At 39.6% G+C, this 27978-nt stretch overlaps 1 protein-coding gene across 1 annotated transcript; it reads right to left on the bottom strand.

Annotated features, from left to right (window-relative positions):
- Positions 1–428: 428 nt before the first annotated feature.
- On the bottom strand, positions 429–23483 carry gtf2h4 (general transcription factor IIH, polypeptide 4). The gene is made up of 14 exons (XM_026300865.1): positions 23355–23483; positions 23044–23166; positions 22838–22942; positions 19574–19705; positions 17784–17969; positions 16618–16726; positions 12294–12362; positions 12076–12159; positions 6990–7143; positions 3998–4128; positions 3393–3440; positions 3224–3302; positions 1160–1221; positions 429–1024 (listed from the first exon to the last, which is right to left on the bottom strand). Exons 2-14 carry the CDS (start codon positions 23157–23159, stop codon positions 914–916), a joined length of 1386 nt encoding a protein of 461 aa, XP_026156650.1. The 5' UTR covers positions 23160–23166; positions 23355–23483; the 3' UTR covers positions 429–913.
- Positions 23484–27978: the final 4495 nt, after the last annotated feature.

Here is a 27978-nt window from a genome sequence, read left to right as displayed (position 1 = left end):
AATATGCCTGGTGCTCCCGACATGCCCCACCGAGGCGAGGCCCCTGGGAGGACCCAGGGCATGCTGGAGGGACTGTCTCTCGGCTGGCCTAGTATACGCTAGTCTAGTATCTAACTTGTAATCAGTTACAGCTACCGAGAAAACATATATACCGGTAATTAAATTAGAAATTACTCATCAAAATGTTGATGATTGCTAAGAGATAAGGTTGCTGTGCGTACTTATAAACGTGTATAACCCTATAGTTGGGTATAAATTCACAAGTTATATAATTGCAATTTATTAAACTACTGTTTAAGTCATGCTTTTATCAATCCATCGTGTACCATTTATTCTGCTATCCAGGGTTGCAGGGGCACTGGGTGAGAGGTGGGGTACACCCTGGTCAGATCTGCAGTCTGAATCTTTGAAAAATGTGCAGTTAAAAATATGTAGTGTATTCTTTATCTGAGAACACTTTAAAAATTCCAACTTTAGAAAATTACAAATACAAAGTGAAATTTTATGGTTGTGCTTTCTTCATTATGAATATGAATTAACACACGTGAATTGCCTGTCACAGGGTCACAGGTGTCACAAACTGCACAAGCATTCAATGTTAACTTGGTACCAATCAGTGCCATTACTTTTTCTTGCAACTGTTTAAATCTAGATTTACTTAAAATATATAAGCCAATATTTCATTATGCAGAAAAAAAGAGAAAAAAAAAAAAAGACAAGCAGAGCTGTTCATTATTTTTCGTATCACCATCCAAAATAAATGCAGTCAACCTCTTATGAAATATACAAAAAAATATATCATCTCCACTTTGTCACAATAGTGATGGCAATGAACTGTGACAAGAACATTCGGACATCGGGTGCGACAGGATCATCGGGTGTGATACCCTGTTCCATGTTTCTCTTCTTCTGTTTATGTATGACACTTCTGTTGTTTCCAGAACCTCTTGACCTCACTGTGTCCCTTAAGTGTCACCACCATCACCCTGTGAGCCACATCCTGCCACACCAGACAGTCCAGACCCTGTACCACAATGTCACAATAGAAAAGAGAAACTGTACTTATTTAATCGTGTAATTACTCACAAATCTAAATTCTGTATAAAATCCATATAATGTTTATTAAGTATAATACTTAAGAAAGAAAAAAAAATCCAACCTGAGCTCTGTCTCGTAGAACCTCAAAGTCAGCCTGGGAGAGGAATTGGTTATAGAGCACTCCTGAAAAAAATATTGACATCACCAACATATCCACAGGTGAGAACTCATTGCTCCCTATTATAGTGTGTAGCAACTCAGTAAGAGACTGCAATAATATATATTTTAAAAAAAGTACAGGAAATAGAAAATCCATTCATAAAGAAAAAAAAAAACTGACAATGTTGGAACCTGTCACCTCCACAGCTCCGTAACCAAGACATTAATCCTGCATCTTCTGATCATGAGGGCAAACGTAGAAAAAAAAACAACAAAAAAACTGATGTACTGCTGCAAGCAGAGTTAATTTAGACCCCTTACAGTTTGCATACAATGTTGGTAAAGGAGTAGAAGGTGCATATTTTCCTGCTGAACTACCTGTTTACATATCTGTTCACTATCCTCAATCTAAATGCTTGAATAGTGGATTTTTTTAAACCATCCATTTTCTGCCGCTTATCCGTGGGCAGGTCACGGGGGGCAGTGGTCTAAGCAAGCCCAGATGCCCCTAAGATGCCCAGACTTCCCTCTAGACACTTTCCTAGACACTTCCTTCAGCTCTTCCGGGGAGATACTGAAGCGTTCCCAGGCCAGCCGAGAGACATAGTCCCTCCAGCGTGTTCTGGCTCTTCCCTGAGGCCTCCTCCTGGTGCGGCATGCCCGGTGTCACCGGAACACCTCCCCAGGGAAACTCATTTCAGCTGCTTGGATCCGAGATCTTGTCCTTGTGGTTATGACCCAAAGCTCATGACCATAGGTGAGGGTTGGAATGTAGATTGACTAATAAATCGAGAGCTTTGCCTTTAGACTCACCTCCTACTTCATCACGCAGACCAGTACATCGACTGCATTGCTGCTGCCACTGCACGATCCGTCTGTCAATCTCCCGTTCCATTCTTCCCACTCTCTATGGCACTTTGTATGTTTTTGCATTACGGTGTGTTTTTGCAGTTATAATCTTTTGATACTTTCTGGTTTTTTTCAATGACGTTCATTCTTGTACAATGATGCTCCTTTTTTTTTTTTTTTTTTTTTACACAATGCCAATGACTGTTTTCAGTTCCAACTTTCTGACACCCTTTTGGTGTGGAGGGGTTTGGCGGTTGCATACTGCAGAAATGAGGTCCGCTGAGTAACCAAAAAAGAAGCGGCCAAGTTGCATTCCACTGACTCAGCCTGTTGCTCACCATGGACATAAATTCACATACAAGTTCTCCTGGAGCTCCTAAACCACAAAGGAGTCTGTGCTCTCTGCCATTGTTTATTCAGAAAGGAGCAGGATCTCTTAACATTAACTAGTGAAGGAGGACATGAGGATAGTTGGTGTGGGTGAGGAGGATACAGAGGATAGGGTTAAATGGAGTCAGATGGTTCGCTGTGTCAACCCCTGAAGGGAGCAGCCAAAAGGAAAAGAAGAAATAGCAGCAGCTGAAATAAGCTAACAGTTAGTGTTAGCTAGCTATAATTATTACTGATTGAAACAAATATGTCAAGACAGTCACAGTGAGAAGCACATGTGAGAAGCACAACAGCACTTATATTTTCTCTATGGTGATATACCGGGAGTTTGTCAAAAGGGTAAAGATGTGGGATGCAGAATGGAGAGAGGTATCAGAGCTAAATGACAGTATATGGACAATTGAAATTTTTGAAATCACAGTGAAAACTTAGAGTTGTTACATTTCCTGAGGCTAAAACTAATGCGCTCTCTGATCTCATTTGAGGGTATTCCTACTTGTCTGGTGACATCTTAAGTTGCACATGCTTTAACAGCAAATAAGCAGAGGAGTAGATAACAAAACAGTGAAGTTTTTCAAAATATGAACTTATAATAAAAAAATAGAAAATAAAAGGTCTCTCATTAAAAAAGATGATTCTCCTCAGGTCTTGGGAACTGGTCTTCTTATTGTTGAATTAAAACAACAGTTAAAAGTCAACAATAAGAAGCCCAGTTGCCATGACTCAGCTTCTAGATAACTTCACCTGAATAACAGAAATTTCACAAACATTAAAAAAGCAGGCTCACCCTCTGTGAACTGTAATCGATCTCTCTCCAGTTCCCACAGTCTAATCTGATCTGTTATGGTTGGAGGCAGCACAGGGGTCTGAAGCACAGAAATGGAGGAAAAAGAAAAGGCCAACAAATTAGAATTATTAGAATGAAGTAATAAGAAGAACAGAAAAGCTTGAACTACCTGCTTGAGCATGATCGAGTGAGCTCTGGTCCTCAGAAAGTGAATAATCTGGAGAGGGGAAAAAGACTTATTAATGTTATTCTGTATTTTCAGGGAAAATCCGACCTGCTCTTACTTCTGGTCCCATGTTCAGAAAAGATACTGTAAATACCGCAAATTCAAACTATCAGCTGAGATAAAATTAATACCAATTACATTTTTTTGTCTGTCTATTTTTAATAAGAACAGTTTGTGAGCCAGAGAGAAACCTCTTCTGCTGCGATGGACCACAGTCAGTCTGATAACCACTGGTCTACGTTTTGAGTTCCTAAATTCTCATCCACTAACAGTTAAGGTATCTGCTACTTAAAGAAAGGTGGACTGGGACAAAAACTGGTTGCTCACAGGGGTGTGTGACAGTAAACAGTATAAATTCTGAGAAACAGGGAAGCTTTCGAACTCATACTACTAAATAGGGATATTTCTGTTGTTAACACTTAGATCAAAAAAATATTACCACAGGGAGTTATGTCATTGTCATGAGAAAATTATAGAGTATTTATAATGGACCACTTACCTACCACCCTTAAACTTCCTGTGTGTTAGTCAAATGTGTGCAGCAGTACCTGTTGTGCAGTGATGCCATTGGCGATAGCCTGTTGCACTGACTCCCTTGTAATCTGTGCCACTACTACATTGGGGAAGCGATACAGCATTTCACTGAAGAGAGCCACAAGAGCAATCTGAAGTTCTGAGTCTGGGAAGGACATGCAAATAAGTCATTAAAATATGATCAAATTAATTAAGAAAGAACTGGTAAAAAGGCAGGTGCTGCCAAAATAAAATATGTCAGCATTCTCAATAATAGTCTCCTATTAAACAGTGTAAAATGTCCTTTTGTTTTAACACCTCAATAGACACCACCCATACTTGTGCAGAACTTCAAAATGTACTCCCCAAAAATTGAATGTTAATGTCCCTAAACCTTCTGCTGCTTGGCAGCTCTACATTTTACAACCCAAAAGTCAAAATGAGTAGAAGAGATATATGTGTATATGTTATATATGTATAAACAGGGTGGAAGATGAAAATATCCAATGGCCAAAATAATTTATTATGCTGAATATAACCTAAAGAGGTCACAGCAAAATTTGAAGCCTGATAACCACTGAAATGAACAACTGAAATGATGTTAATATACTAATATACTAAACTACAGAACAATTTGTATTTGAATTAAAATTTGAAAGTCAGAATACAACTCAGAATGAACTCATCTTTATTGGACTTGGTAAATTTATCTCTAGTATCAGGCTACGTACCACAGGCCTTTAAGACTGCAGTAATCAAACCTTTACTCAAAAAGCCTAGTCTTGATCCAGGAGTCTTGGCTAATTATAGACCAATATCCAACCTGCCATTTATTTCTAAAATCCTAGAAAAAGCTGTTGCTAAGCAGCTATCAGACCACTTACACAGGAATGAACTATTTGAAGATTTCCAATCAGGATTTAGAGCACATCATAGTACAGAAACAGCACTGTTGAAAGTTACCAACGATCTTCTCTTAGCTTCAGATAATGGACTTGTTTCGATACTTGTCCTCCTAGACCTTAGTGCAGCATTCGACACCATTGACCACAACATCTTATTACAGAGACTGGAGCATGTGATTGGTATCAGAGGAACAGCGTTAAAGTGGTTCCAATCCTATTTATCGGACAGATTCCAGTTTGTTCATGTCCATGATGAACCTTCCACACGAACAAAAGTTAGTTATGGAGTTCCACAAGGTTCTGTGCTAGGACCGATTCTGTTCACCCTGTACATGCTTCCTTTAGGATATATCATTAGGAAGCACTCTATTAATTACCACTGCTATGCGGATGACACTCAGTTATATCTATCTATTAAACCTGTTAACACAAACCAGTTAACCAGACTTCAAGCCTGTCTAACTGACATAAAGGCTTGGATGACCAGCAACTTTTTACTTTTAAACTCGGAGAAAACAGAAGTCATTATATTTGGGCCTAAAAATCTCAGAAATAACTTTTCTAAAATTATAGCTACTCTAGATGGCATAGCCCTGGCCTCCAGCACTACTGTAAAAAACCTTGGAGTTATTTTTGACCAGGACATGTCCTTTAACTCACACATAAAACAAATTTCTAGAACTGCATTCTTTCACCTGCGCAACATTTCAAAAATTAGGAACATCCTGTCTCAAAATGATGCAGAAAAACTAGTCCATGCATTTGTTTCCTCAAGGCTAGATTACTGTAACTCATTACTATCTGGATGTCCTAATATCTTAATAAAAAGCCTCCAATTAATCCAGAATGCCGCAGCCAGAGTCCTGACAGGAACTAGCAAGAGAGATCATATTTCTCCTATATTGGCTTCTCTTCATTGGCTCCCTGTAAAATATAGAATAGAATTTAAAATCCTTCTTCTCACATACAAATCCCTTCATAATCAAGCTCCTTCATACCTTAAAGACCTCATAGTACCATATTATCCCAATAGACCACTTCGCTCTCAGAGTGCAGGCCTACTTGTGGTTCCCAGAGTTCTCAAAAGCAGAATGGGAGGCAGAGCCTTTAGCTATCAAGCTCCTCTCCTGTGGAACCAGCTCTCAGCCTGGGTTCAGGAGGCAGACACTCTCTGTACTTTTAAGGCTCGACTTAAAACCTTCCTCTTTGACAAAGCATATAGTTAGGGCTGGCTTCAGGCAACCCTGAACCATCCCTTAGTTAGTTATGCTGCTATAGGCCTAGACTGCCCAAGGACCATTGGTGCACTGAGCTCCCCTACCCTAACCCCCCCCCTTCTCTCCCACCTCATGTATATTCCACCATTGAATGTTACTAACCTTGTGCTCTCTCTCTCCCCTAGTTTGTGCTCTCTCCCTCCCTCTCTCTCTCTCTCTCTCTGTACCTTCTGCAGGTGTCCCTGGTCCTGGAGCTGTTTATCGCTGATGTGCAGTTACTGGCCCCACCAACTTGCAGTGTCTATTTGTTGTTTATTGTTGCTGTTCTTTTCTCTCTGCTCTATCCACTCACCCCAACCGGTCGAGGCAGATGGCTGCCCAAACTGAGCCCGGTTCTGCTGGAGGTTTTTTTCTTCCGTTAAAGGGAGTTTTTTCCTCTCCACTGTCGCCAAGTGCTTGCTCATAAGGGAATTGTTGGGTTTTTAGTTTTAGTTTTTGTAAAGTGCCTTGAGATGATTTGTATTGTGATTTGGCGCTATACAAATAAAATTGAATTGAATTGAACTCAAGAAATCTTAATATTCTAGTTATTATATCTACTTCAGATAAACAAATGTAAATTTTATGTCTTGGAAATGTATTAGATGTGTATTTCTGATAAATGAGTAGTTTGGTATTATGGCATGATAAAGGGAAAATAAGGCAGATAGTGCCTTTTGTGTGGAAACCTGGAAAACACTTTGGAGCCACAACTCTGAACCAATTCTGCGTTAAAGTTAACAGCACAAAAAGTAGAATCAAGAGACTTACTGTCTAGTATAGGCTAAAGTACTGGTATAAAGGTCAAAGGTGGTGTCTTTTAAAGAGTTAACATACAACACAGACTTTGCAGTGATCAGACATACTTGTGTAGGCATAGATACGATAATTGGTTTCGACCACAATGAAGCCTGCATCTCCAATACCAGGAGTGGAAGCCAAATCAGAGGAGGACCTGGTGGTGACTCCTGCAGCCAGAGTGATGGCCAGTCTTGTGGGGTAGTACCGTCTTGATTTCCTCTGATGACAACAGATGGAAGAATTACAGAAAAGCAACTTAATTGTAATGATAACTTCTAATATCAAAGATCAGTTTAAGATTGTTACATTTTTAAATAATGTTAATCACAACACAAAATACAACCCCCAATTCCAAAAAAGCTGGGACACTGCTGCATAAAACAGAATGCAATGATTTGCAAATCTCATAAACAAATATTTTATTCACAATAGAACATAGAAAACATATCAAATGTTTAAACTGAGAGAATGTACCATTTTAAGAAGAAATAGCATCATTTTAAAATTGATGGCAGCAACACATCTGAAAAAAGTTGGGACAGAGGCAACAAAAGGCTGGAAAAGTAAGTGGAAGGGCTGAAAGAACATCTTGCAAATAATTAGTTACCTTATGGTCTTCCCCATTTATGTGGATGCCTTTGGTATTTTGTGTGTCTAATCCACTGTGCGAGAGGCACTATATAAAGTGAGAAGAGTAGTGGAGAGAGAAGGCATCCTTGTCTTGATTTGCGTTGCAGTATGATGAACTCAGAGATGCCTGAATTTTTATTCAGGCTGGTGGTTTATTATAGAGTGTATAATTAATTTTAATAAAAATTTAGGTGCACTCCAAATAGTTCACGACCTTTATATAAGAAAACCCAACTGACTGAATCAAAGGTTTTTCAGCATTGAACCTTACCAAAAGGGCTTCTAGGTTATTATGTAGAATATGATTTAATATATATATATATATAATTGACTGTCAGGGGTTTGTTTTTGTAAAATAAAACCTGCTTGATTAGTATGTATGAATTGAGGAGTGCAAAAAATAGCTGTGAACAATTTATAGTTGACATTCAGCACTGAAATATGCCTATATCATCCAGATTCTGTCCAATCTTTTCCCTCTTTAGGAATAACTGAGATGACTGCTTCACTCCAAGAAGGGGGCATTTTTGGATCATTAAGGACTGTATTGCATGCCCCGATAGGGCTTGGTAATAACTCTGTTCAAAATGCTTTGTACCAGTCTGGAGAAAAGCCATCTGGCCAGGTGACTTATTTGCCTTCAACTTATCTATTTTTGGCAAGAGATGGACCAATTTTGGTGGTCAAAGGTCAAGGTTACTTACACCTTTATTTAGTTTATCACATTCTTATGAATGCAATATACTAAGAACACAGTGTATTTCTTCAAATTCAGCACAGTTGTACACTTGGATTCAATGATGAACTGATTTAATTTTGGTGGTCAGTGGTCACAGCGCTCATGAATGTAAAATGTAACTTGACTGGTTTCTGGAGGCATATAACCACGATGCAATAATTCTTGTTTTATTTATTTTCTAGTTGCAATACAAATTCAGTTTGGTGTATACCATCACTATGTTGCTACAGCTGCGTTAGCAGCTTCACTGAACTATCTAAACTAAATGTCATTAATTCCCAAAGAGTAGAAATGGTCATGGTCAGTATTACACAACCCCGAAGACAAAGATGTAAAGACACACCACATATTCAAGGACATAATCTAAGACACAGTGGAGTTTAACTCAGTCCAGTAACTGATTTGGTTGCATCCATACCGTAAACAACATAAAAAAGCTAGATACCAGGATACATTAATATCACATATTATTCAATCATTCAAAGATTTCATAGCTGGCACAAAAGAAGCTCTATAAAGATAATAAGAGTATCTTCACATACAGTATTGTTCAAAATAATAGCAGTACAATGTGACTAACCACAATAATCCAGGTTTTTAGTATATTTTTTATTGCTACATGGCAAACAAGTTATCAGTAGGTGCAGTAGATTCTCAGAAAACAAACAAGACCCAGCATTCATGATATGCACGCTCTTAAGGCTGTGGAATTGGGCAATTAGTTGAAAGGGGTGTGTTAAAAAAAAAATAGCAGCTAAAATGATCTCCAATGCCTTAAAATGGAGGGCAAAACCAGAGAGACGTGGAAGAAAACAGAAGACAACCATCAAAATGGATCGAAGAATAACCAGAATGGCAAAGGCTCAGCCAATGATCAACTCCAGGATGATCAAAGACAGTCTGGAGTTACCTGTAAGTACTGTGACAGTTAGAAGACGTCTGTGTGAAGCTAATCTATTTTCAAGAATCCCCCGCAAAGTCCCTCTGTTAAAAAAAAAGGCACGTCCAGAAGAGGTTACAATTTGCCAAAGAACACATCAACTGGCCTAAAGAGAAATGGAGGAACATTTTGTGGACTGATGAGAGTAAAATTGTTCTTTTTGGGTCCAAGGGCCATAGACAGTTTGTGAGACAACCCCCAAACTCTGAATTCAAGCCACAGTACACAGTGAAGACAGTAAAGCACGGTGGTGCAAGCATCATGATATGGACATGTTTCTCCTACTATGGTGTTGGGCCTATTTATCGCATACCAGGGATCATGGATCAGTTTGCATATGTCAAAATACTTGAAGAGGTCATGTTGCTTTATGCTGAAGAGGACATGCCCTTGAAATGGTTGTTTCAAGACAATGACCCCAAGCACACTAGTAAACGAGCAAAGTCTTGGTTCCAAACCAACAAAATTAATGTTATGGAGTGGCCAGCCCAACACCCGGACCTTAATCCAATCGAGAACTTTGAATGTTAAATCGAGAATGTTAAAGAATCATGGAGTGGAATAACAGCTGAAAGGTGCCACAAGTTGGTTGACTCCATGCCACACAGATGTGAAACTGTGGTCATACAACTAAATATTAGTTTAGTGATTCACAGGATTTCTAAATCCTAGAAACAAAAACGTTTGTACAGTCAACAGCAGACACTGCTATTTTTTTGAACACACTCCTTTCAGTTGCCCAATTGCACAGCCTTAAGAGCGTGCATATCATGAATGTTGGGTCTTGTTTGTTTTCTGAGAATCTACTGCACCTTCTGGTAACTTGTTTGCCATGTAGCAATACAAAAAATATACTAAAAACCTGGATTATTCTGGTTAGTCACATTGTACTGCTATTATTTTGAACAATACTGTATTATAACCCTCCTGTTGTCCATGCTCTTTGGAAGTAAAATTAATTATGAAAATTTTATGAAAATGATTTTATGAAAATTTATAGCACTTGTGGTCTTCCCGGGTCGATTTGACCCAGCCAAATTTAGTGGTCGGTTATATACTATATAAATACTGTTGCGCTTTACAACACAATGAACATATTTACACACACATCCCAACCCCCAAATGACCTCTAGCACATACAGACACACGCGCGCGCACACACACACACAAGTCAAGTACCTTTCTATTCTTACCGGTATTTATTGCTATTCCCAGACTTAGCGCTCGTTAGCCTACCAGTTAGCTTAGCTAGCTAGTAACATGGCTGACAATTGGGCCACTTTCTGGGGAAAACCCGGTCTGGTAGTGAGGGACGGCATCCATCCCACTTTGAATGGTGCAGCTCTCATCTCTAGAAATTTGGCCGAGTTTATTAGCCGACCTAAAGCCTGACAATCCAGAGTGGGGACCGGGACGCAGAGACTCAGTCTAAAATGCCTCTCTGCAGTTTCCTTAGAGCCGCTGCCCCCCTCAAACCACATAAAAACTTAATAAAAATTAAGGCCACTCCTATTACTGTCAGATGTGGATTATTAAATATCTGGTCTCTTTCATCTAAATCTCTGTTAGTAAATGATTTGATAACTGATCACCAAATTGACCCACTTTATCTTACTGAAACCTGGTTACAGCAGGATGAATATGTCAGTCTGAATGAATCAACCCCCCTCAGTCATAAAAATTATCATGCTCCTCGAAGCACAGGTCGAGGTGGAGGAGTAGCTGCAATCTTCCACTCAAACTTATTATTAAACTTTTGTCCCTCAGAGTTTTTAACTGAATTCCCTGACTTCCTGTCTGATCTAGTGCTTAGATCAGATAAAGTTATTATAGTGGGAGATTTAACATTCATGTAGATGTTGAAAATAACAGCCTCAGCATTGCATTTAATTCTATATTAGATTCAATTGGTTTCACTCAAAATGTTAATAAACCCACCCACTGTTTCAATCACACCCTTGATCTTGTTCTGACCTATGGCATCAAAATTGAACATTTAATAGTTTTCCCCCCAAAATCCTGTTTTGTCAGATCATTCTTTAATAACTTTTGAATTTAAAATGATGGATCATGCAGCGTTTGGAAGAAAATTCCACTACAGCAGATCTTTATCTGACAACGCTGTTAATAAAGTTAAGAAAATTATCCCATCTTTATTTACATCTATGCCATGTGCCAACACAGTGGAGGGCAGCTGCCTCAATCCCACTCCCTAATTTAAGCATAATAAAAAGTATAAGAGATGTAAAAGAAGTTTAAAATAGTGGTAATTGGAATGATGTTGGCTAGAAATATGTAACACAGAATGGTGTGATCAGTTTACACTTTATGCTTAATAAACAGTTGAACTAGATGGATCAATTTGACCCAGGAGGACAAAGCTTGTATTGTGATTTGACTTTATACAAATAAAATTGACTTGATTTGAACAGGTGTGACTATTTGCTGCCATTAAAAAAATGTAAATGGTTTCAAAACAATATCTTGCCTAATTTTGATATATACCAGTCTGTGATATTCCATCTACTTGTGTGCCTCTGATCATAACCATAGTGAAAAGAATTCAGAATTCCTGATTTTTTTTTACTCAAAAATGAGGCATAATTTTATTTAAATGAGGTCTATCATACTATACATTAAAAAATAAGTGTAAAATTTATGTTATTATGTTGAAAACACATTCACTAAAAAGATGAAACAAAAAAAAATTGTTGATCATTTTATACCTCATGCTTTATAAGCAGTCAAAACAGACTGGGTCAATTTGACCCAGGAGGACAAAAGGTGTGTAGTAACTTTGAAGACAATACGAGGGTTAAGGAGATAAGTCATAGGGTCTCACCTTCCTCTGGAAGACCAGTCCAAACTCCCGCAGGTGCTGCAGGAAGGTGAGTAATGACTCACTCATGCCCTCCACTGAGTAATCCTGAGGCACACAGGAAACACATTATCAATAACAAAAAACACTCAAACTAAACTGGATTTTCTAAAATTTCAGACCACTGAATTATGATGTTTTCATATTGCATTTCAGAACAGAACCAGCTGCTGTGCACTCACTCTGCCCAGCGTAGAAAAACTGAGCTGGAACAAGAATGATAAGATCTCCACCAAGTCCATTCCTCTGGACTGCAAGAGACAAAACAATTAATATTTAAGGAGATACTACAATATACCATCAGGTATTCATATAGTACACAACATGAATAAACATTGGCCTCTGATTTCAGGCAAAAATAATTGAAATCATTATCTATTAATCTATTGCATTTCCCAGTTTTTTCTTTTGCTTTCTTTTCTTTTTTTTTTGCACAAATTGGTCATGAAATGTAATTTGATCATCACTAATAGATAGATAGATAGATCGATAGATAGATAGTTTATTCATCCCCCATGGGGGAAATTCAGATTGTCCTGCAGCTATTACATTAACCTTAACATAGAAATTTCACTATAAAATATAAAATAAAATATAATAAACACATAAAGGCACACAATCAATAACATAACATAAATAGCATAACTAACATAACAATTACTATTAAAAAGTCTAATGGCTGTGGGGACAAAGGATCTCCTCAACCTCTCAGTTCTGCAGCACAGTGAGATGAGCCTCCCACTGCAGCTGCTACTCTGTTTAGTCAGTATATCGTACAGGGAGTGTTTATTATTGTTCAATATAGAAAGCAGCTTCCTCCATATCTGCTGCTCCACCACAATTCTGAGAGGGTCCAGCCCCCTGCCTAGCACAGAACTGGCCTTTTTCACCCGTTTGTCCAGGTGCCTACAGTTCCTGTCCGTAATGCCACTCCCCCAACAGACAGCAGCATGTCACTGCAGACACTACGAACCCAGCTGTCTCAAGAAGAAGAGGCGGCTCTGCCCCTTCTTGTACACTGTATCCACATTGGCAGACCACTCCAGTTTTTCGTCCAGTACCACCCTTAGGTATTTGAAGGTCTGTACAGTCTATCTCCTGTTCATCAATGCAGACTGACTGGCATGGTGCTTTTGATCTCCTAAAATCCACGACCAGCTTCTTAGTCTTGGTGGTGTTCAGGAGAAGATAGTTCTTTTTGCTCCAGTCAGTTAAGGCCTCCACTAGGTCCCTGTACTCCCCCTCCCGTCCACCACGCACACGTCACAACAGCCGTATCATCAGAATACTTCTGAATGTGGCAAGACTGAGTTATACCTAAAGTTCCAAGTGTAGACCACGAACAGGAAAGGATCAAGAACAGTCCTCTGTGGAGCCCCAGTGTTGCATTCCAGTGTCATGTACAGCACCGTATCTTCCACTCCCATGCGTTTCTGATAGGCAAACTGAAGGGTATCAAAATCCTCCTCAGCCTGCAGCCTCATGCGATGGACAAGGAGCTGCTCCAAGGTCTTCATGATATGGGATGTCAAAGCCACTGATTTATAGTCATTCAGCTCCACCGGCCGCCCTGTTTTGGATACCAGTATTAGACATGAGGTTTTCCACAGCACCAGGACTTTTTCCAGCCGAAGACTCATATTAAAGAGCCTCTGAAGAGGGACAGCTAGTTGTCCTGCATACTCCATCTGGTCCCGCTGCCTTCCCTGGCCGAAGTCTCCTGAGCTCAGCTCCAACCTCTTCCGTTGTTAGAGACATAAGCAGCTGTTCAGATTGTAACAGAGGGATGGTGGAAGTAGAAGGAGCAGCCATAGAGATGGAGGTTGCAGTCATAGAGGATGAGGTATAGTAAGGAGCTGCAGGGGTGGGGGTGGAGGGAGCATCTGCCACGTTGGAGAGGGAGAGAGCAGCCACAGAGGTGGAGTAGACAGCTGAATACGTGGAGGGGGAAGCCGTGGAGGTAATGGTGGAGGGAACAGCCATAGAGGTAATAATGGTGGAGGGAGCAGCCGTACACATGGAGGTACAAGAAGCAGCAGAGGTGGAGGGAGCAGACAGAGAATGAGGTGTAATGAGGAGCATCAGAATTGGAGGGAGAAACCACTGGGGTGGTGGTGGAGGGGGTAGCTGAAGAGATGTAGGTGGAAGTAGCCAAATTGTCAAACCTGATGTGCTGGTTGAAGGTAATTGGCTCTATCCACATCATCATCCAAAGACTAAGTTGTTCAGTTTGTAGCCAGTGATGGTCCTTACTCCTCTCCACACCTCCCTGGTATTATTGTTCTTCAGCTGTTTTTCCAACTTTTTCTTGTACTCCACCTTAGCTCACCTCAGTGTCTTTTTGAGCTCCCATTGTATACTCCTCAGCTACTCCTTATCCCTGTCCTGGAAAGCCCTCTTCTTCTGGTTCAGGAGGTCTTTAATGTTACTGGTGACCCATGGTTTATTGTTAGGATAGCAACGTACTGTACTGATGATGTTGACTCTCCTGTCCAAGTCATTGTCCAATTCCTGCTCCCCCATCAGTACATCCCAGTTTGTGCACTCAAAACAGTCTCTCAATGAATCCCTTGCCTCTAGTGACCATTTCCTGAAGGACCTGGTGGTAACAGGAAGCTTCTGCACACAGGGTCTGTATGTGGGCTGAAGATAGACCATGAGATCTACACAGTGGTGGAAGAGGTACAGCCTTGTAGGCTTCTTTGACGTTAGCATAGAACAGATCTAATGTCCTTTTTCCACGTGTTGGACAGTCCACATACTGTACAAAGTCATTCAGGCAGGAGGACAGAGACACGTGATTGAAATCCCCTGTAATTGCAATGAATGCATCAGGGTGCTGGGTGTGTATCCTAGCAACGGCATCATGGATGACGTCACATGCCATCACAGGTGCCGCCTTCAGTGGAATGTAAACAACAATGGCGATTATGTATGTAAACTCCCTTGGCACATAGTATGGGCGGAAACCAACTGAGACCAATTAAATGTCTGGACAGCAGACCCTCTCTTTCACAGTCACATTTCAGGGGTTAAACCATTTCTGATTGAAAAATAGGATAACTCCCCACCTTTCGTCCTGGGGTCTCTGTCTGCTCGTACAGCTGTGAAGCCAGGTATATCCACACATGAGTCCAATATGTTGTGGTTGAACCAGGACTCAGAAAGACACATCAAACTGCACTCCCTGTACAGCCGATGGTTCCTCACAAGTGCCTCCAGCTTGTCACACTTGCAGTGAGTTAACATTCCCCATGAGCACAGAGGGCAGAAAAGGTTTGTATCTCCACCTTCCGTTGTTCCTCTTAGCCTTTAGCTTAGGACACCGGCTCTACATCCACGAAACTGTCTTCTCAGCACAGTCGACAGGGCCAACAGTTCCTCTCTAGTGTACACTACTTTTCTTGAGCCGGTACACATTGTAAGAAAAAAAAAAAACATATGAAAAAAACTACAAAAAAAAAAAAAAACACTGCTTAAAAACACAGGCACTACTCAAACCTACTGCCATTCAGAACGTCGCATTTTTTGAAATACAAAAAACATTAAGCAAGTGCCTCTTCTGGCTGTGCATAAGACCTGCACAACAATCAGGAGGAAATTTGGGCTAGCCTTTCTTTTTCTCTTTCTACAGAGCTGCTTTATCTGTGAACAGGTCATTCCAAAGCATCTTTACTGGATTGAGTTCTGGGCTTTGACTGGGCCACTCCAGAAAATGGATTCTGTGTCTCTGAAACTTTTCTATAATAAATTTTTTTTTTTTAGGGACAATGTCCTGTTGTACCACCCAGTTTTCTCTTGAGAGAGACTTTCTCTTCTTCATAATTGTTGGAAAACCATTCCAGGTAACTGCCTTGTGAGGCTGACAGGGTGAGCAAAACTGGTATTAAAGCAAAGCAGCCACTAATCACAATGCTCCCTCCAATGTAATTCACTATTGAAATGGTGTTTTCATGTGTTCCATGTACATGGTTCTCTTTCTTATAACATACTGTGCTGTGTGCTCTTCCCACACAAGTCTACCTTTGTTTCATCTGTCCACAAAACATTTTCCTAAAAGTGTTTAGTGTCAAGGTAGTCCTTGGCAAACTTCAGGTATGTCGCAATGTTGTTTTGGTAGAGCAATGGCTTCCTCTGTGGTGTCCTGCCATAGATACCATGCCTGTTCAGTGTTTTGTGTATGGTTGACAGCTCCAAAGAATGCTTCAGAAAAAGCTGTTGTTCTAGATGTAGTTCTTCATTTCTAGAGAGCAGCCACCATACAAAATTCTCTCCATTTATAGCCAAAAATTTGAGAAACTGGTCACCATGAGAGAGTTTGCATGTTTTTATTCTAGCCAATCTCAGGCAGTTTCTCTGAATTTCCTTTGCTTGAAGATGTGTTAATAAGAGTAAAGGTCAGCTATTGAATTGAATTAAAGACTTTAGAGCCTTAATGTTAAAATTCTTGATAACTACTGTTTCAAGTTGTTTAAACCTAATTAGACTGAGATAGCACACATGTACCTGAGCAGTTTTGAGGTATTGCAGTGTGAAATACCACAACTGTGATGCTGTGTCCAGTAGCAGGAACTGAAAACCAGCTGAAGTTATGTAGGGTGCTTCTCCTGCCTCACTGACAAACAAGGAAGATGACAAGACAACATGAGGTACAGCTCAAAATCTGTCTTCATTAATTTGTGTATCACTAATATAACTTACAACTTACTTATCAAACTTAAAGGGAAATGTATCTGACTCCAATTCTATTCAGTTTATTTGTATAGCGCCAAATCACAACAATTATCTCAAGGCATTTTACAGAGAAACCCAACAAATCCCTTATGAGCAAGCACTTGGCAGCAATGGAGAGGAGAAACTGCCTTTAACGGAAGAACCTCCAGCAGAGCAAAATTCGGGCGGCCATCTGCCTCTACGGCTGATCGCTTAATTCAGCTGCATCAATAGCCACCGTCTATAAATAAGAAGCTACAGTACATTTGTGTTGTTTTGCCTAAAGTCAAATACTAAAAAGACAAATAAATGTGACTGACGAGATGTGGCACTTTGCACAAAAAAGTGTGTAAACTTTTGAAGTAAAAAATATAAACTGTCCATCCAGTGCTTAATTTGCCACATTCATAGTTAAATGAAAATTTACACTGTAAGGTGTGATCAGTGTTGCAACAGTAACTAAGGGCATCATCTCAGCAAAGAGTTAGAGAGGTCTACAGCATTGCAGCTATTTTCAGTTTGGTTCAGAGCAGACACACTCAAGTCACCATCAAAAATCTAGTGACAACAGGCCAACTGTTGCAGCTGGGCCAAAATATAGCACTTGAGGACATGCCACAGACTGATGACCCTTTATGGTTTATAATGATTATTGCAGATTAGGCATTGGAAATTCATACTTTTCAATGGGTTGTTGATTTCAGATAAAGCAGCTTCTCATTTCTAGTCATTGTCTATATAGAAGATTTATAGTGTAGCTTCAATGTGCTTAAGGAGTTCGCTAAATCAGTGTCATGTTTTTTTTTTAAATTCCTCCATCTGAAAATAAACTCTACAAAAAGATTTTAAATAGTGTAAAACAGACTTTAAAGAACTGACAAAAATATGCAATAGAGCAAAGAATTTTACAGTGTAAAAATAATCTTGACGGTGCTCTTTTTACTGTTCTTGATGTGTACCTTTTCATAAGATCTGCTTGGACCAGCAGCTGAGCCAGGTCCTGACTGACAGCAGCACTGGGAGATCCCACCATGAAATGCAGAATGACCTCCCAGCGCTCCATAGCATAACGGTCAAGACTGTCAATGTCCCGTGCATGGCGATCAGGACCCAGAGTGCTGCCTTCATCAGCCCATGCTCTGCCCCTGTGTGTTGCAAGGAAGGAGTCTTTTATTAATTATTAATATAAAATTAATGGGAAATCTAGTATACGATTGGCGCTTAAATGTAGTTAGAATTATTACAACTAGATTTATAATGCAGATGGTACAGTACTATAATCTAGATATTAGATTTTTTTTTCTGTGTTGGGTTTACAATGTTTACTGTGCACAGAGCATTAACTTGACTACCACAATTAATAACAATACAAAGAAACACATGATAATGCTGCTAAAGGTAGGTAGAGAGTTGATGTACATTATGTTTATATGTATTGTAGGACATGTGTGTTTTAAAACAGATCTTTCATTATTAAACTGCTCTGAATACTGTTTGAATTTTACAAGAAAAGCAAAAATGTCACAAATGTCTAGCTTGCATACGTGGCTTTCAAATGAAATAGACTGAGTTCGGAGTTCATATGACTTTTACACTGTAGGAGTGAGATATTAAAATTTTGAACCACATAAATACTAGTTTGCCAAGGCTGAGAAGAAAGTTAAACCAACCATTAAACACATACCTTTGTAATAATGGTATACCAATCGATCAGCAACCAATCATTATCAGACGATATTCCATCTAAATAGTTTTTGGTGACCTCTATATTGACCATTGAGGAAGGCCAATCAGATGACACATGAGCTAATTGCTATCAATTATCCAGGTTCACATTCATGAGCTGATAAACCTAATAATTTATTTTTATCCCTTACTGGAACCGCATATATAAGTTGTAATTAGTCACAGTGCTTGGAGCTCCCACAACACAAAAGGGTGGCGTTCTCGGGGCTCAGAACAGGAGGAAAGTCATGAAAAACAAAGTGTATGCGCTATATTTGACTGCTAAAAGCCAGCTTTTTCAGTTAAACAAACCTAAACAACACCGTTTTCACAAATAATATTTTTTTAGGCTGGAGCAGGCTGCAGAGTGTCATTAATTACAATAGTTAATATATTATCATCATGTAATGTGCTGCCCTTTCTCTCATTGGAATAGCATGCTCATGTTGACACTTCAACTGGGGGAAGCTCATGAATGAATTATTCATGAATTAACAGATTTTTTTCTGCAGTAGCAACTGAAAAGCAGCATCTTCTGGCACAGCAGCAGGGATCAGATTTCAGCTAACAGGTAAACAGTGGCAGATGATTTTCTATCAAAGAGCAAACGAAATATGCAAACATCACAAAGTAATCATATGCCTAAAAAGTGTATCCCATGGTGATTTCCATCAATCAATCACAATATAATGTCTAGATATGTCGTGAGTAATCACAAATGTCGTACTGAAGTACATATGTAGAATGCGGCTACGCTTGGGAATGGACTGCAGGAATGCAGAACACAAGCCAGCAGGCAGCTTTAAATATTTCTAATATATCTGCATCAGATGATCTCACTTTAGAAGATTGGTGATTGGCTGAAAAAAAATGTTGATTGGAGCACTCCTACCTTGTAAAAACACAAAACAGGTGAACTTCAAATGGCATTGCACGGTTTTATTGTGGAATGAGCATTTTCTAAAAACAGAGAGACAGAAGCATAGCCCTTTGATTAGTCAATGATATGAACGAGCGCACCTACCCGCCAAGCAGAGCTATCCTCAGGTTGTGTTTGAATACTGGATTTAAACTGTATCCCTGAAGTCCACCCTGTAGTTGCTGATTGTGCCACAGGCGAAGTCCTGCCAAGACTGAGACCCATTCATCATGATCCCTGCAGGTAGAAGCCAAAGACAAAGAATAAATAACAACATACTGGCCTGGTTATAAGTCTGAAATGTGTAGCCTACTGTTCCTCTCTCACTGACCAGATAGAACAGCTGCTAACCCTAAAGCAAGGATTGCTCCACCAATGCAGCCTCACACCACCCAAACACAAAGCAAGTTATATCATTTGTGCATTTCACTGTCGTGCAGAAAGGGTTATTCTCTAGTGCCCCTGTCGAGGGATGACGTATCCATGCTTCACACACATACGTATGTATATACAGTGGTGTGAAAAAGTGTCGGCCCCCTTCCTGATTTCTTATTGTTTTGCATGTTTGTCACACTTTAATGTTTGAGATCATCAAACAAATTTAAATATTAGTCAAAGATAACACATCATGCAGTTTTTAAATGAAGGTTATTATTATTAAAGGAAAATAAAATCCAAAACTACATGGCCCTGTGTGAAAAAGTGTTTGCCCCCTAAACCTAATAACTGGTTGAGCCAACCTTAGCAGCAACAACTGCAATCAAGCGTTTGCGATAACTTGCAATGAGTCTGTTATAGCGCTATGAAGGAATTTTGGCCCACTCATCTTTGCAGAATTGTAATTCAGCCACATTGGAGGGATTCGAGCATGAACCACCTTTTTAAGGTCATGCCACAGCATCTCAATTGGATTCAGGTCAGGACTTTGACTAGCACTCTCCAAAGTCTTCATTTTGTTTTTCTTCAGCCATTCAGAGGTGGACTTGCTGCTGTGTTTTGAATCATTGTCCTGCTGCAGAACCCAGGTTCGCTTCAGCTTGAGGTCACGAACAGATGGCCGGACATTCTCCTTCAAGATTTTTTGGTAGACAGCAGAATTCATGGTTCCAGTTATCATAGCGAGTCTTCCAGGTCCTGAAGCAGCAAAACAGCCCCAGACCATCACACTACCACCACCATATTTTACTGTTGGTATGATGTTCTTTTTCTGAAATGCGGTGTTACTTTTACGCCAGACGTAATGGGACACACACCTTCCAAAAAGTTCAACTTTTGTCTTGTCAGTCCAGAGTATTTTCCCAAAAGTTTTGGGGATCATCAAGATGTTTTCTGGCAAAACTGAGATGAGCCTTTATGTTCTTTTTGCTCAGCAGCAGTTTTCATCTTGGAACTCTGCTATGCAGACCATTTTTGCCCAGTCTTTTTCTTATGGTGGAGTCATGAACAGTGACCTTACCTGAGGCAAGTGAGGCCTGCAGTTCTTTGGATGTTGTTGTGGGGTCTTTTGTGACCTCTTGGATGAGTCGTCGCTGCACTCTTGGGGTAATTTTGGTTGGCCGGCCAATCCTGGAAAGGTTCTCCACTGTTCCATGTTTTCGTCATTTGTAGATAATGGCTCTCACTGTGGTTCGCTGCGGTCCCAAAGCTTTAGAAATGGTTTTATAACCTTTTCCAGATTGATAGATCTCAATTACTTTCTTTCTCATTTCTTTGGATCTCAGCATGATGTCTAGCTTTTGAGGATCTTTTGGTCTACTTCACTTTGTCAGGCAGGTCCTATTTAAGTGATTTCTTGATTGCGAACAGGTGTGGCAGTAACCAGGCCTGGGTGCGGCTAGAGGAATTTAACTCAGGTGTGATAAACCACAGTTAAGTTATGTTTTAACAGGGGGGGCAAACACTTTTCCACACAGGGCCATATAGTTTTGGATTTTGTTTTCCCTTAATAATAAAAACCTTCATTTAAAAACTGCATGATGTGTTTACTTGTGTTATCTTTGACTAATATTTAAACTTGTTTAATGATCTGAAACATTAAAGTGTGACAAACATGCAAAACAATAAGAAATCAGGAAGGGGGACAACACTTTTTCACTCCACTGAATGTATGTATGTGCGCGCGCATGCACACACACACACACACACACACAGAGTTCATACTAAGGAACTGTATCCATCCTTCAAAACCTGGTTGTTTTAGGCCATTGAGGCAATCAATCTTAGACTGTATTAGTTTTAGCTATGTGTACCTAATAAGCTGTAAACTGAGTGCACAGTTTTATGCAAAATTTGGGCACCCCAGAGCAAGTCAACTTTGACTTCATCCAAAAAATTTGAATCTTGGCTATGCAAAACAACGCCAGGATGAGCCAGAATCATTCTTGAAACAAGCACTGTGGAAAAAAAAAAAAAAAAATCAGGCCCATTAAGTTATATTAATGCGAATTATATAACATGTGGATTGGTGAAATGTTCTGCTTTGGGGTTGAAGAAGTGCATACTGCACAGTAAAACCTGCATGGATCCCATCAAATATTATAAAATTATGGATGCAGATGTAATGAAATGAAAACTTAAAAGAGGCAGGCTTCTACAACAAGACAATCATCCAAACTTCAAATTATCAAAATTATTCAAAATACACCATCGACTACTAAGAGAACTACAAGCTGGAGCTTTTAAAATGGCCATCACATCCCCTGACTTTAGTATCACTGAAAATCTGTAGGTAGATGCTAAATATGCTATGTATGAAAGATAGCCTAAAAATATCTCAGAACCTGAAGTGATCTGCAGGAAGAGGGCATGAAACACCCTAAATCAAAAAAACCGAAAGACTCTTAGCTGGCCACATATAGTGTTTGCAAGCTAAGTACTGACTTAGTTGTGTGCCCAAATTTATAAGTGAGTTAGCTTGTTCTGTATTCTTCAGTTCTAAAACTGTCTTAAAATGTGTCTGAAGCTGCTTCACTGTGAGGCACAAAGGTTTTAAATTTGGGGAAAAGAGAGAACTAATGTCATATCAGTACTCTGTATCACCCAGTGTCAATCTATGTCATTTGGAAAAAGTGTTGGATCTGTGTATCGATGTAAGTCAGGGAATTGTTACTTAGAGAATGACTGAGTGGCTGCCCAAATCTTTCAGATGACTGCCCATCTGCCTGGTAACAACACAGGATGGGTTAATGACAGATTATAAGACAACTAATCTGGATGTACCTGACAGAATGAATAAAAAGTAAGAATAATCATAAATAAGCCTAGGTCGAGTAATAGGTCAGTAAGGGAAATGTTAACACAATCAAAATGGTTCATCCCACTAATGATGAGCATAAAGGCAATGAAGACATGACAAGATAAGTGACTCACTTCTGAATATCTTTTTTCACCCATAATGCCAACGCTGCCTGGGGAAAAGGTTGATCTAGGAACAGCATACGCATTACATAATTCTTAGCCAGAGAGGGGAGTTCCCTGAAGAACAGCAAATATATAAGTTAAAATTACAGACAACAAAAATCGAAAGGCATATGTCCATACCAGCATAATATTGATTAGTACATAACCTATTATACCTGTAGACTGCCAGACATGTTGCTGGGTGGTTGTACAATCTGTCCAAAATATCTGGGCCCAGTTCTCTCAGGTATTCATGCAAATTCTTACACTGCAGCTGAACACGCAGCTTCATTGTCTACCTAAATGTGAACACGGATGTCATTGGCACTCTATAAAAACAAAAATCTACTAAGTGACAAAGGATTGTTTCATTTATCTTATCATCTTATTCCGAAATTATGCTTCATTCATGACAGTCAATAATAACAAAGCAACTACAGAGCACTACAATCTTTTAGCATGTATTTATGAAAAATTTTATATTTACCATTGAAATCAACTCAGAATATCGAAGATTTCCTGACCATAAAGTTATTTTATAGTTTAAAATAACTGTAATACAGTCATCCATCCAGCAATTCCTCTTCACTAGACGGCCATGTTTTCATGTCATATGATCGTACGCAATACGAACGTTCTTATTGGTTGGATTCTTCTTCTTCGTCTTTTTTCTTCTTCTTCTATTATTGGCATTCCGCAAACCAGCTGAACGGTGCATTACGGTCACCTGCTGGACCAGAAGATTGGCTGATGAATCAGAGAATTCCTTTCTTTTTAAAATTTCATTAGGTGCCAATATGTATTTGCTATGTTTGTTACCCTAATGTAATTTTGCTTCTTTTAATGCTATTAACGTCCTTTTTTCTCGTCATAAATATCCCCATGAGGGATGAATAAAGTATCTATCTATAAACAATACAATATCACATGACTAGATACTGACTAAAATACATACATATTCCATTAGTGTTTCCTTTTGTTATTTTATAGTGTTTAGGTCCTGTGTGCGCTATTCTAATAATTACGTCTTCCTTTTAATTCCTATCTAGCTTTCTTCTCAAACCTGTATATTTTTGTATATTATAAAGAGGTTTTCCTATACCACTGACGTCCAAATATCCTTGCCTTTTTTTCCCCTTTCTATCTTTCTTGCAGCCCTCTGATGGAGTGGTGACTTGTCCAGAATCTACCCATGCCTTTCACCCAATGAGAGCTGGGATAGGTTCCAGCAGATCCCAATGACCCTGAATAGGAATAAGTGAGTATAGATAGTGAATGAATGAATAAATACCTTTATTGCCATATTTTTGCATTTTAACCCATTTCATTGTTTTGTTTGAGGGCGCTGAATAAAGCTGCCACTACATCCAAAATCCCCACCCTCTAGCCTTCCTGTGGTTGGGTCTGCTAACCATCTCACCAAGGAGCCTACTGACGTTATCAGGTGCTTCTGCCACTTCACTCCGTGTGTTCTTTGCTCATTGTGACATTGATGTGTGTGTCAAACTCGATGTGACTAATTCATCAAGCCAAGAGCTAACTCTTATTGAGAGAGGGTTGACTGGCAGTCTGAGCTGTTAGTAAAGTGTTCTTTATTTTGTATTTTGATTTTCATGCTGGACCTGGTGCATGTGTATTTCAGTTGATATTTTTTATACCTGTAATTGGGCACCGGGTCTGTCTCTTTTAGTATACCTCATTTTGTTTACAACATACATAAAGTATAATTAGGTCCAAATTCTTTATGTTGTACACCACCCTCTAGACCAACAAAGCTGTAAAACACACCATCGTTTCATTTGGCATCTACATGGCAGGCACCCACTGAAGTAGTCTAACCCAGTTGAAAATCTTAAGGACCCCAGGGTTATTCTTGTGTATGCAAGAGGTTTTTGTGGGCACACACATCTTTATGACCATAGGTTGGGATGAGGTGAATCATACAGTGAACCAACACTGGATGAAGGAATAAACATTCATTATTTCAGTGTACCTGTGGTCCAGTGTGTTTGTCTATGGTAGGACAACTAACGTCTGTATTTGAGCAGTTTGGGGGCAAAGTTTGCTCTGTTAAAATTCCCTAAGATAATCACCAAGGAGTCTTAGTGTTTACGTTCCATGCAAGTAATCTGGTCAGCCAGGTGTTGAAACACCTCACTAAAACAGGCCTGAGGTGTGATGTACACACGGACCAGAATGAATAAGGAAAACTGGATTTATATTTAATTTAAAAAAAAAAGCCTCCAGGCCTGTGCTAGAGATTTTCCCAAACATTGTGACATCTTTACACCAACCTTAATTTATGTGGAAGGAAAATCTACATCCTTTCATTTTCCCAAACAACTCTTTTGCAATCAGTTCTGTAGAAGTCACCATTTATTCCAAAATTAACAATATGGAATCAGCTCTTCAGACTGCTAATTTTTATGAATGAAAAGAACAGCATACACATAGTTTTCATTAGTATGTAAACATTAGACATTAACTGACACTGCAACAGGTATATGGTCAGATAAGGCTGACCCATACAGAATTTATATAGTCCCCAAAGAGGTTTGCCCATCAGCTGTAGTAATATAATGATCTAACCCGGAGGTACAGTGCCAGGCCCTACTTATGATGGTTTAACTGTACAGTGGCAAAAACATTGCTTGATAAAAAAAAAAAAATCATTATCCCAACATACTGGTGCATATGATTAGCAAGGAAGCAATAAAAGCCAGCTTATTTATGTATTTGTTATTCATGACTTCTGGCCGAGGATGACACTATTTTCCGGTTAGATCTGATGACTCCAGCCCCTGTCACAGAAGTCTTCAGACACCATAGAACTGATCTGTTGTGCTAAAAAGGAGTATTTCATGTTACCTTTAATGGAATACACCTCCATCAGACAAGGTTCAGATTGGGCAGCCATCTGCCATATATATCTGTATATACACAGTGGGTACGGAAAGTATTCAGACCCCTTTAAATTTTTCACTCTTTGTGTCATTGCAGCCATTTGCCAAAATCAAAAAAGTTCATTTTATTTCTCATTAATGTACACTCAGCACCCCATCTTGACAGAAAAAAACAGAAATGTAGAAATTTTTGCAAATTTATTAAAAAAGAAAAACTGAAATATCACATGGTCATAAGTATTCAGACCCTTTGCAGTGACACTCATATTTAACTCACATGCTGTCCATTTCTTCTGATCCTCCTTGAGATGGTTCTGCTCCTTCATTGGAGTCCAGCTGTGTTTAATTAAACTGATTGGACTTGATTAGGAAAGGCACACACCTGTCTATATATAAGACCTTACAGCTCACAGTGCATGTCAGAGCAAATGAGAATCATGAGGTCGAAGGAACTGCCCAAGGAGCTCAGAGACAGAATTGTGGCAAGGCACAGATCTGGCCAAGGTTACAAAAGAATTTCTGCAGCACTCAAGGTTCCTAAGAGCACAGTGGCATCCATAATCCTCAAATGGAAAAAGTTTGGGACGACCAGAACTCTTCCTAGACCTGGCCGTCCAGCCAAACTGAGCAATCGTGGGAGAAGAGCCTTGGTGAGAGAGGTAAAGAAGAACCCAAAGATCACTGTGGCTGAGCTCCAGAGATGCAGGAGGGAGATGGGAGAAAGTTCCACAAAGTCAACTATCACTGCAGCCCTCCACCAGTCGGGGCTTTATGGCAGAGTGGCCCGACGGAAGCCTCTCCTCAGTGCAAGACACATGAAAGCCCACATAGAGTTTGCCAAAAAACACATGAAGGACTCCCTGACTATGAGAAATAAGATTCTCTGGTCTGATGAGACCAAGATTGAACTTTTTGGCGTTAATTCTAAGCGGTATGTGTGGAGAAAACCAGGCACTGCTCATCACCTGCCCAATACAATCCCTACAGTGAAACATGGTGGTGGGAGCATCATGTTGTGGGGGTGTTTTTCAGCTGCAGGAACAGGACGACTGGTTGCAATTGAAGGAAAGATGAATGTAGCCAAGTACAGAGATATCCTGGAAGAAAACCTCTTCCAGAGTGCTCAGGACCTCAGACTGGACCAAAGGTTCACCTTTCAACAGGACAATGACACTAAGCACACAGCTAAAATAACAAAGGAGTGGCTTCGGAACAACTCTGTGACCGTTCTTGACTGGCCCAGCCAGAACCCTGACCTAAACCCAATTGAGCATCTCTGGAGAGACCTGAAAATGGCTGTCCAGCAACGTTCACCATCCAACCTGACAGAACTGGAGAGGATCTGCAAGGAAGAATGGCAGAGGATCCCCAAATCCAGGTGTGAAACACTTGTTGCATCATTCCCAAGAAGACTCATGGCTGTACTAGCTCAAAAGGGTGCTTCTACTCAATACTGAGCACAGGGTCTGAATACTTATGACCATGTGATATTTCAGTTTTTCTTTTTTAATAAATTTGCAAAAATTTCTACATTTCTGTTTTTTTCTGTCAAGATGGGGTGCTGAGTGTACATTAATGAGAAATAAAATGAACTTTTTTGATTTTGGCAAATAGCTGCAATGACACAAAGAGTGAAAAATTTAAAAGGGTCTGAATACTTTCCGTACCCACTGTATATGTGCCTTAGATTATGAACAACCTCCGTCGTATATCACATCTTAACACATTTTGTTCCATATTAAATTTCATTCTTGATCTTGGACGCCAATTTAACAAGCAAATTTTAAGGTCCTCTTATAAGCCTTTTTCTAGAGCTTTCAACTATATCCCAACGCATTCAGTATAAGACCAGCAACACCTGAGCTACAGTATTTTCATGAAAACTGAGTGAACCCCATCCAGAAATGAACACCATGAGATGAAAAGCTGTAAGGGGGGGGGGGGGGCTTTAAAAAAAAAAAAAAAAGAAGATTATTTAATCAAACTTGCTAATGAACGCCAATAGGTCAGCATGGAATAGTTCCTCCTTGTATAGGTTACTGTGGATCCATGATCCATGCAGCAGATCAGTAATCAGATTTCTTCTGCTAATGACTAGACTTATTTTGGAAGCATCTGCACTTGTATACATCTGATTAGGAGCGCTGTTAGGTATAAACACTGCTGAGATATTGGGTTTATGTGAAACACAACAAGGAAGACATTAAG

The sequence above is a fragment of the Mastacembelus armatus genome, chromosome 11 (genome assembly GCF_900324485.2).
Source record: "Mastacembelus armatus chromosome 11, fMasArm1.2, whole genome shotgun sequence".
Lineage (NCBI taxonomy): Eukaryota > Metazoa > Chordata > Actinopteri > Synbranchiformes > Mastacembelidae > Mastacembelus > Mastacembelus armatus.
The sequence above is the reverse complement of the archived record's forward strand: the minus strand, read 5'-3'. Positions and strand labels throughout refer to the sequence as shown.

Coding starts and splice junctions, on each gene's coding strand:
- gtf2h4 (XM_026300865.1), bottom strand. CDS start 23,159: ATGAAGCTGCGTGTTCAGCTGCAGTGTAAGAATTTGCATGAATACCTG. Junction 12,363..16,617: donor AATACCTCAAAACTGCTCAG/GTACATGTGTGC, acceptor TGTCTCTTGCAG/TCCAGAGGAATGGACTTGGT. Junction 12,160..12,293: donor GTTTTTCTACGCTGGGCAGA/GTGAGTGCACAG, acceptor TGTGTGCCTCAG/GATTACTCAGTGGAGGGCAT.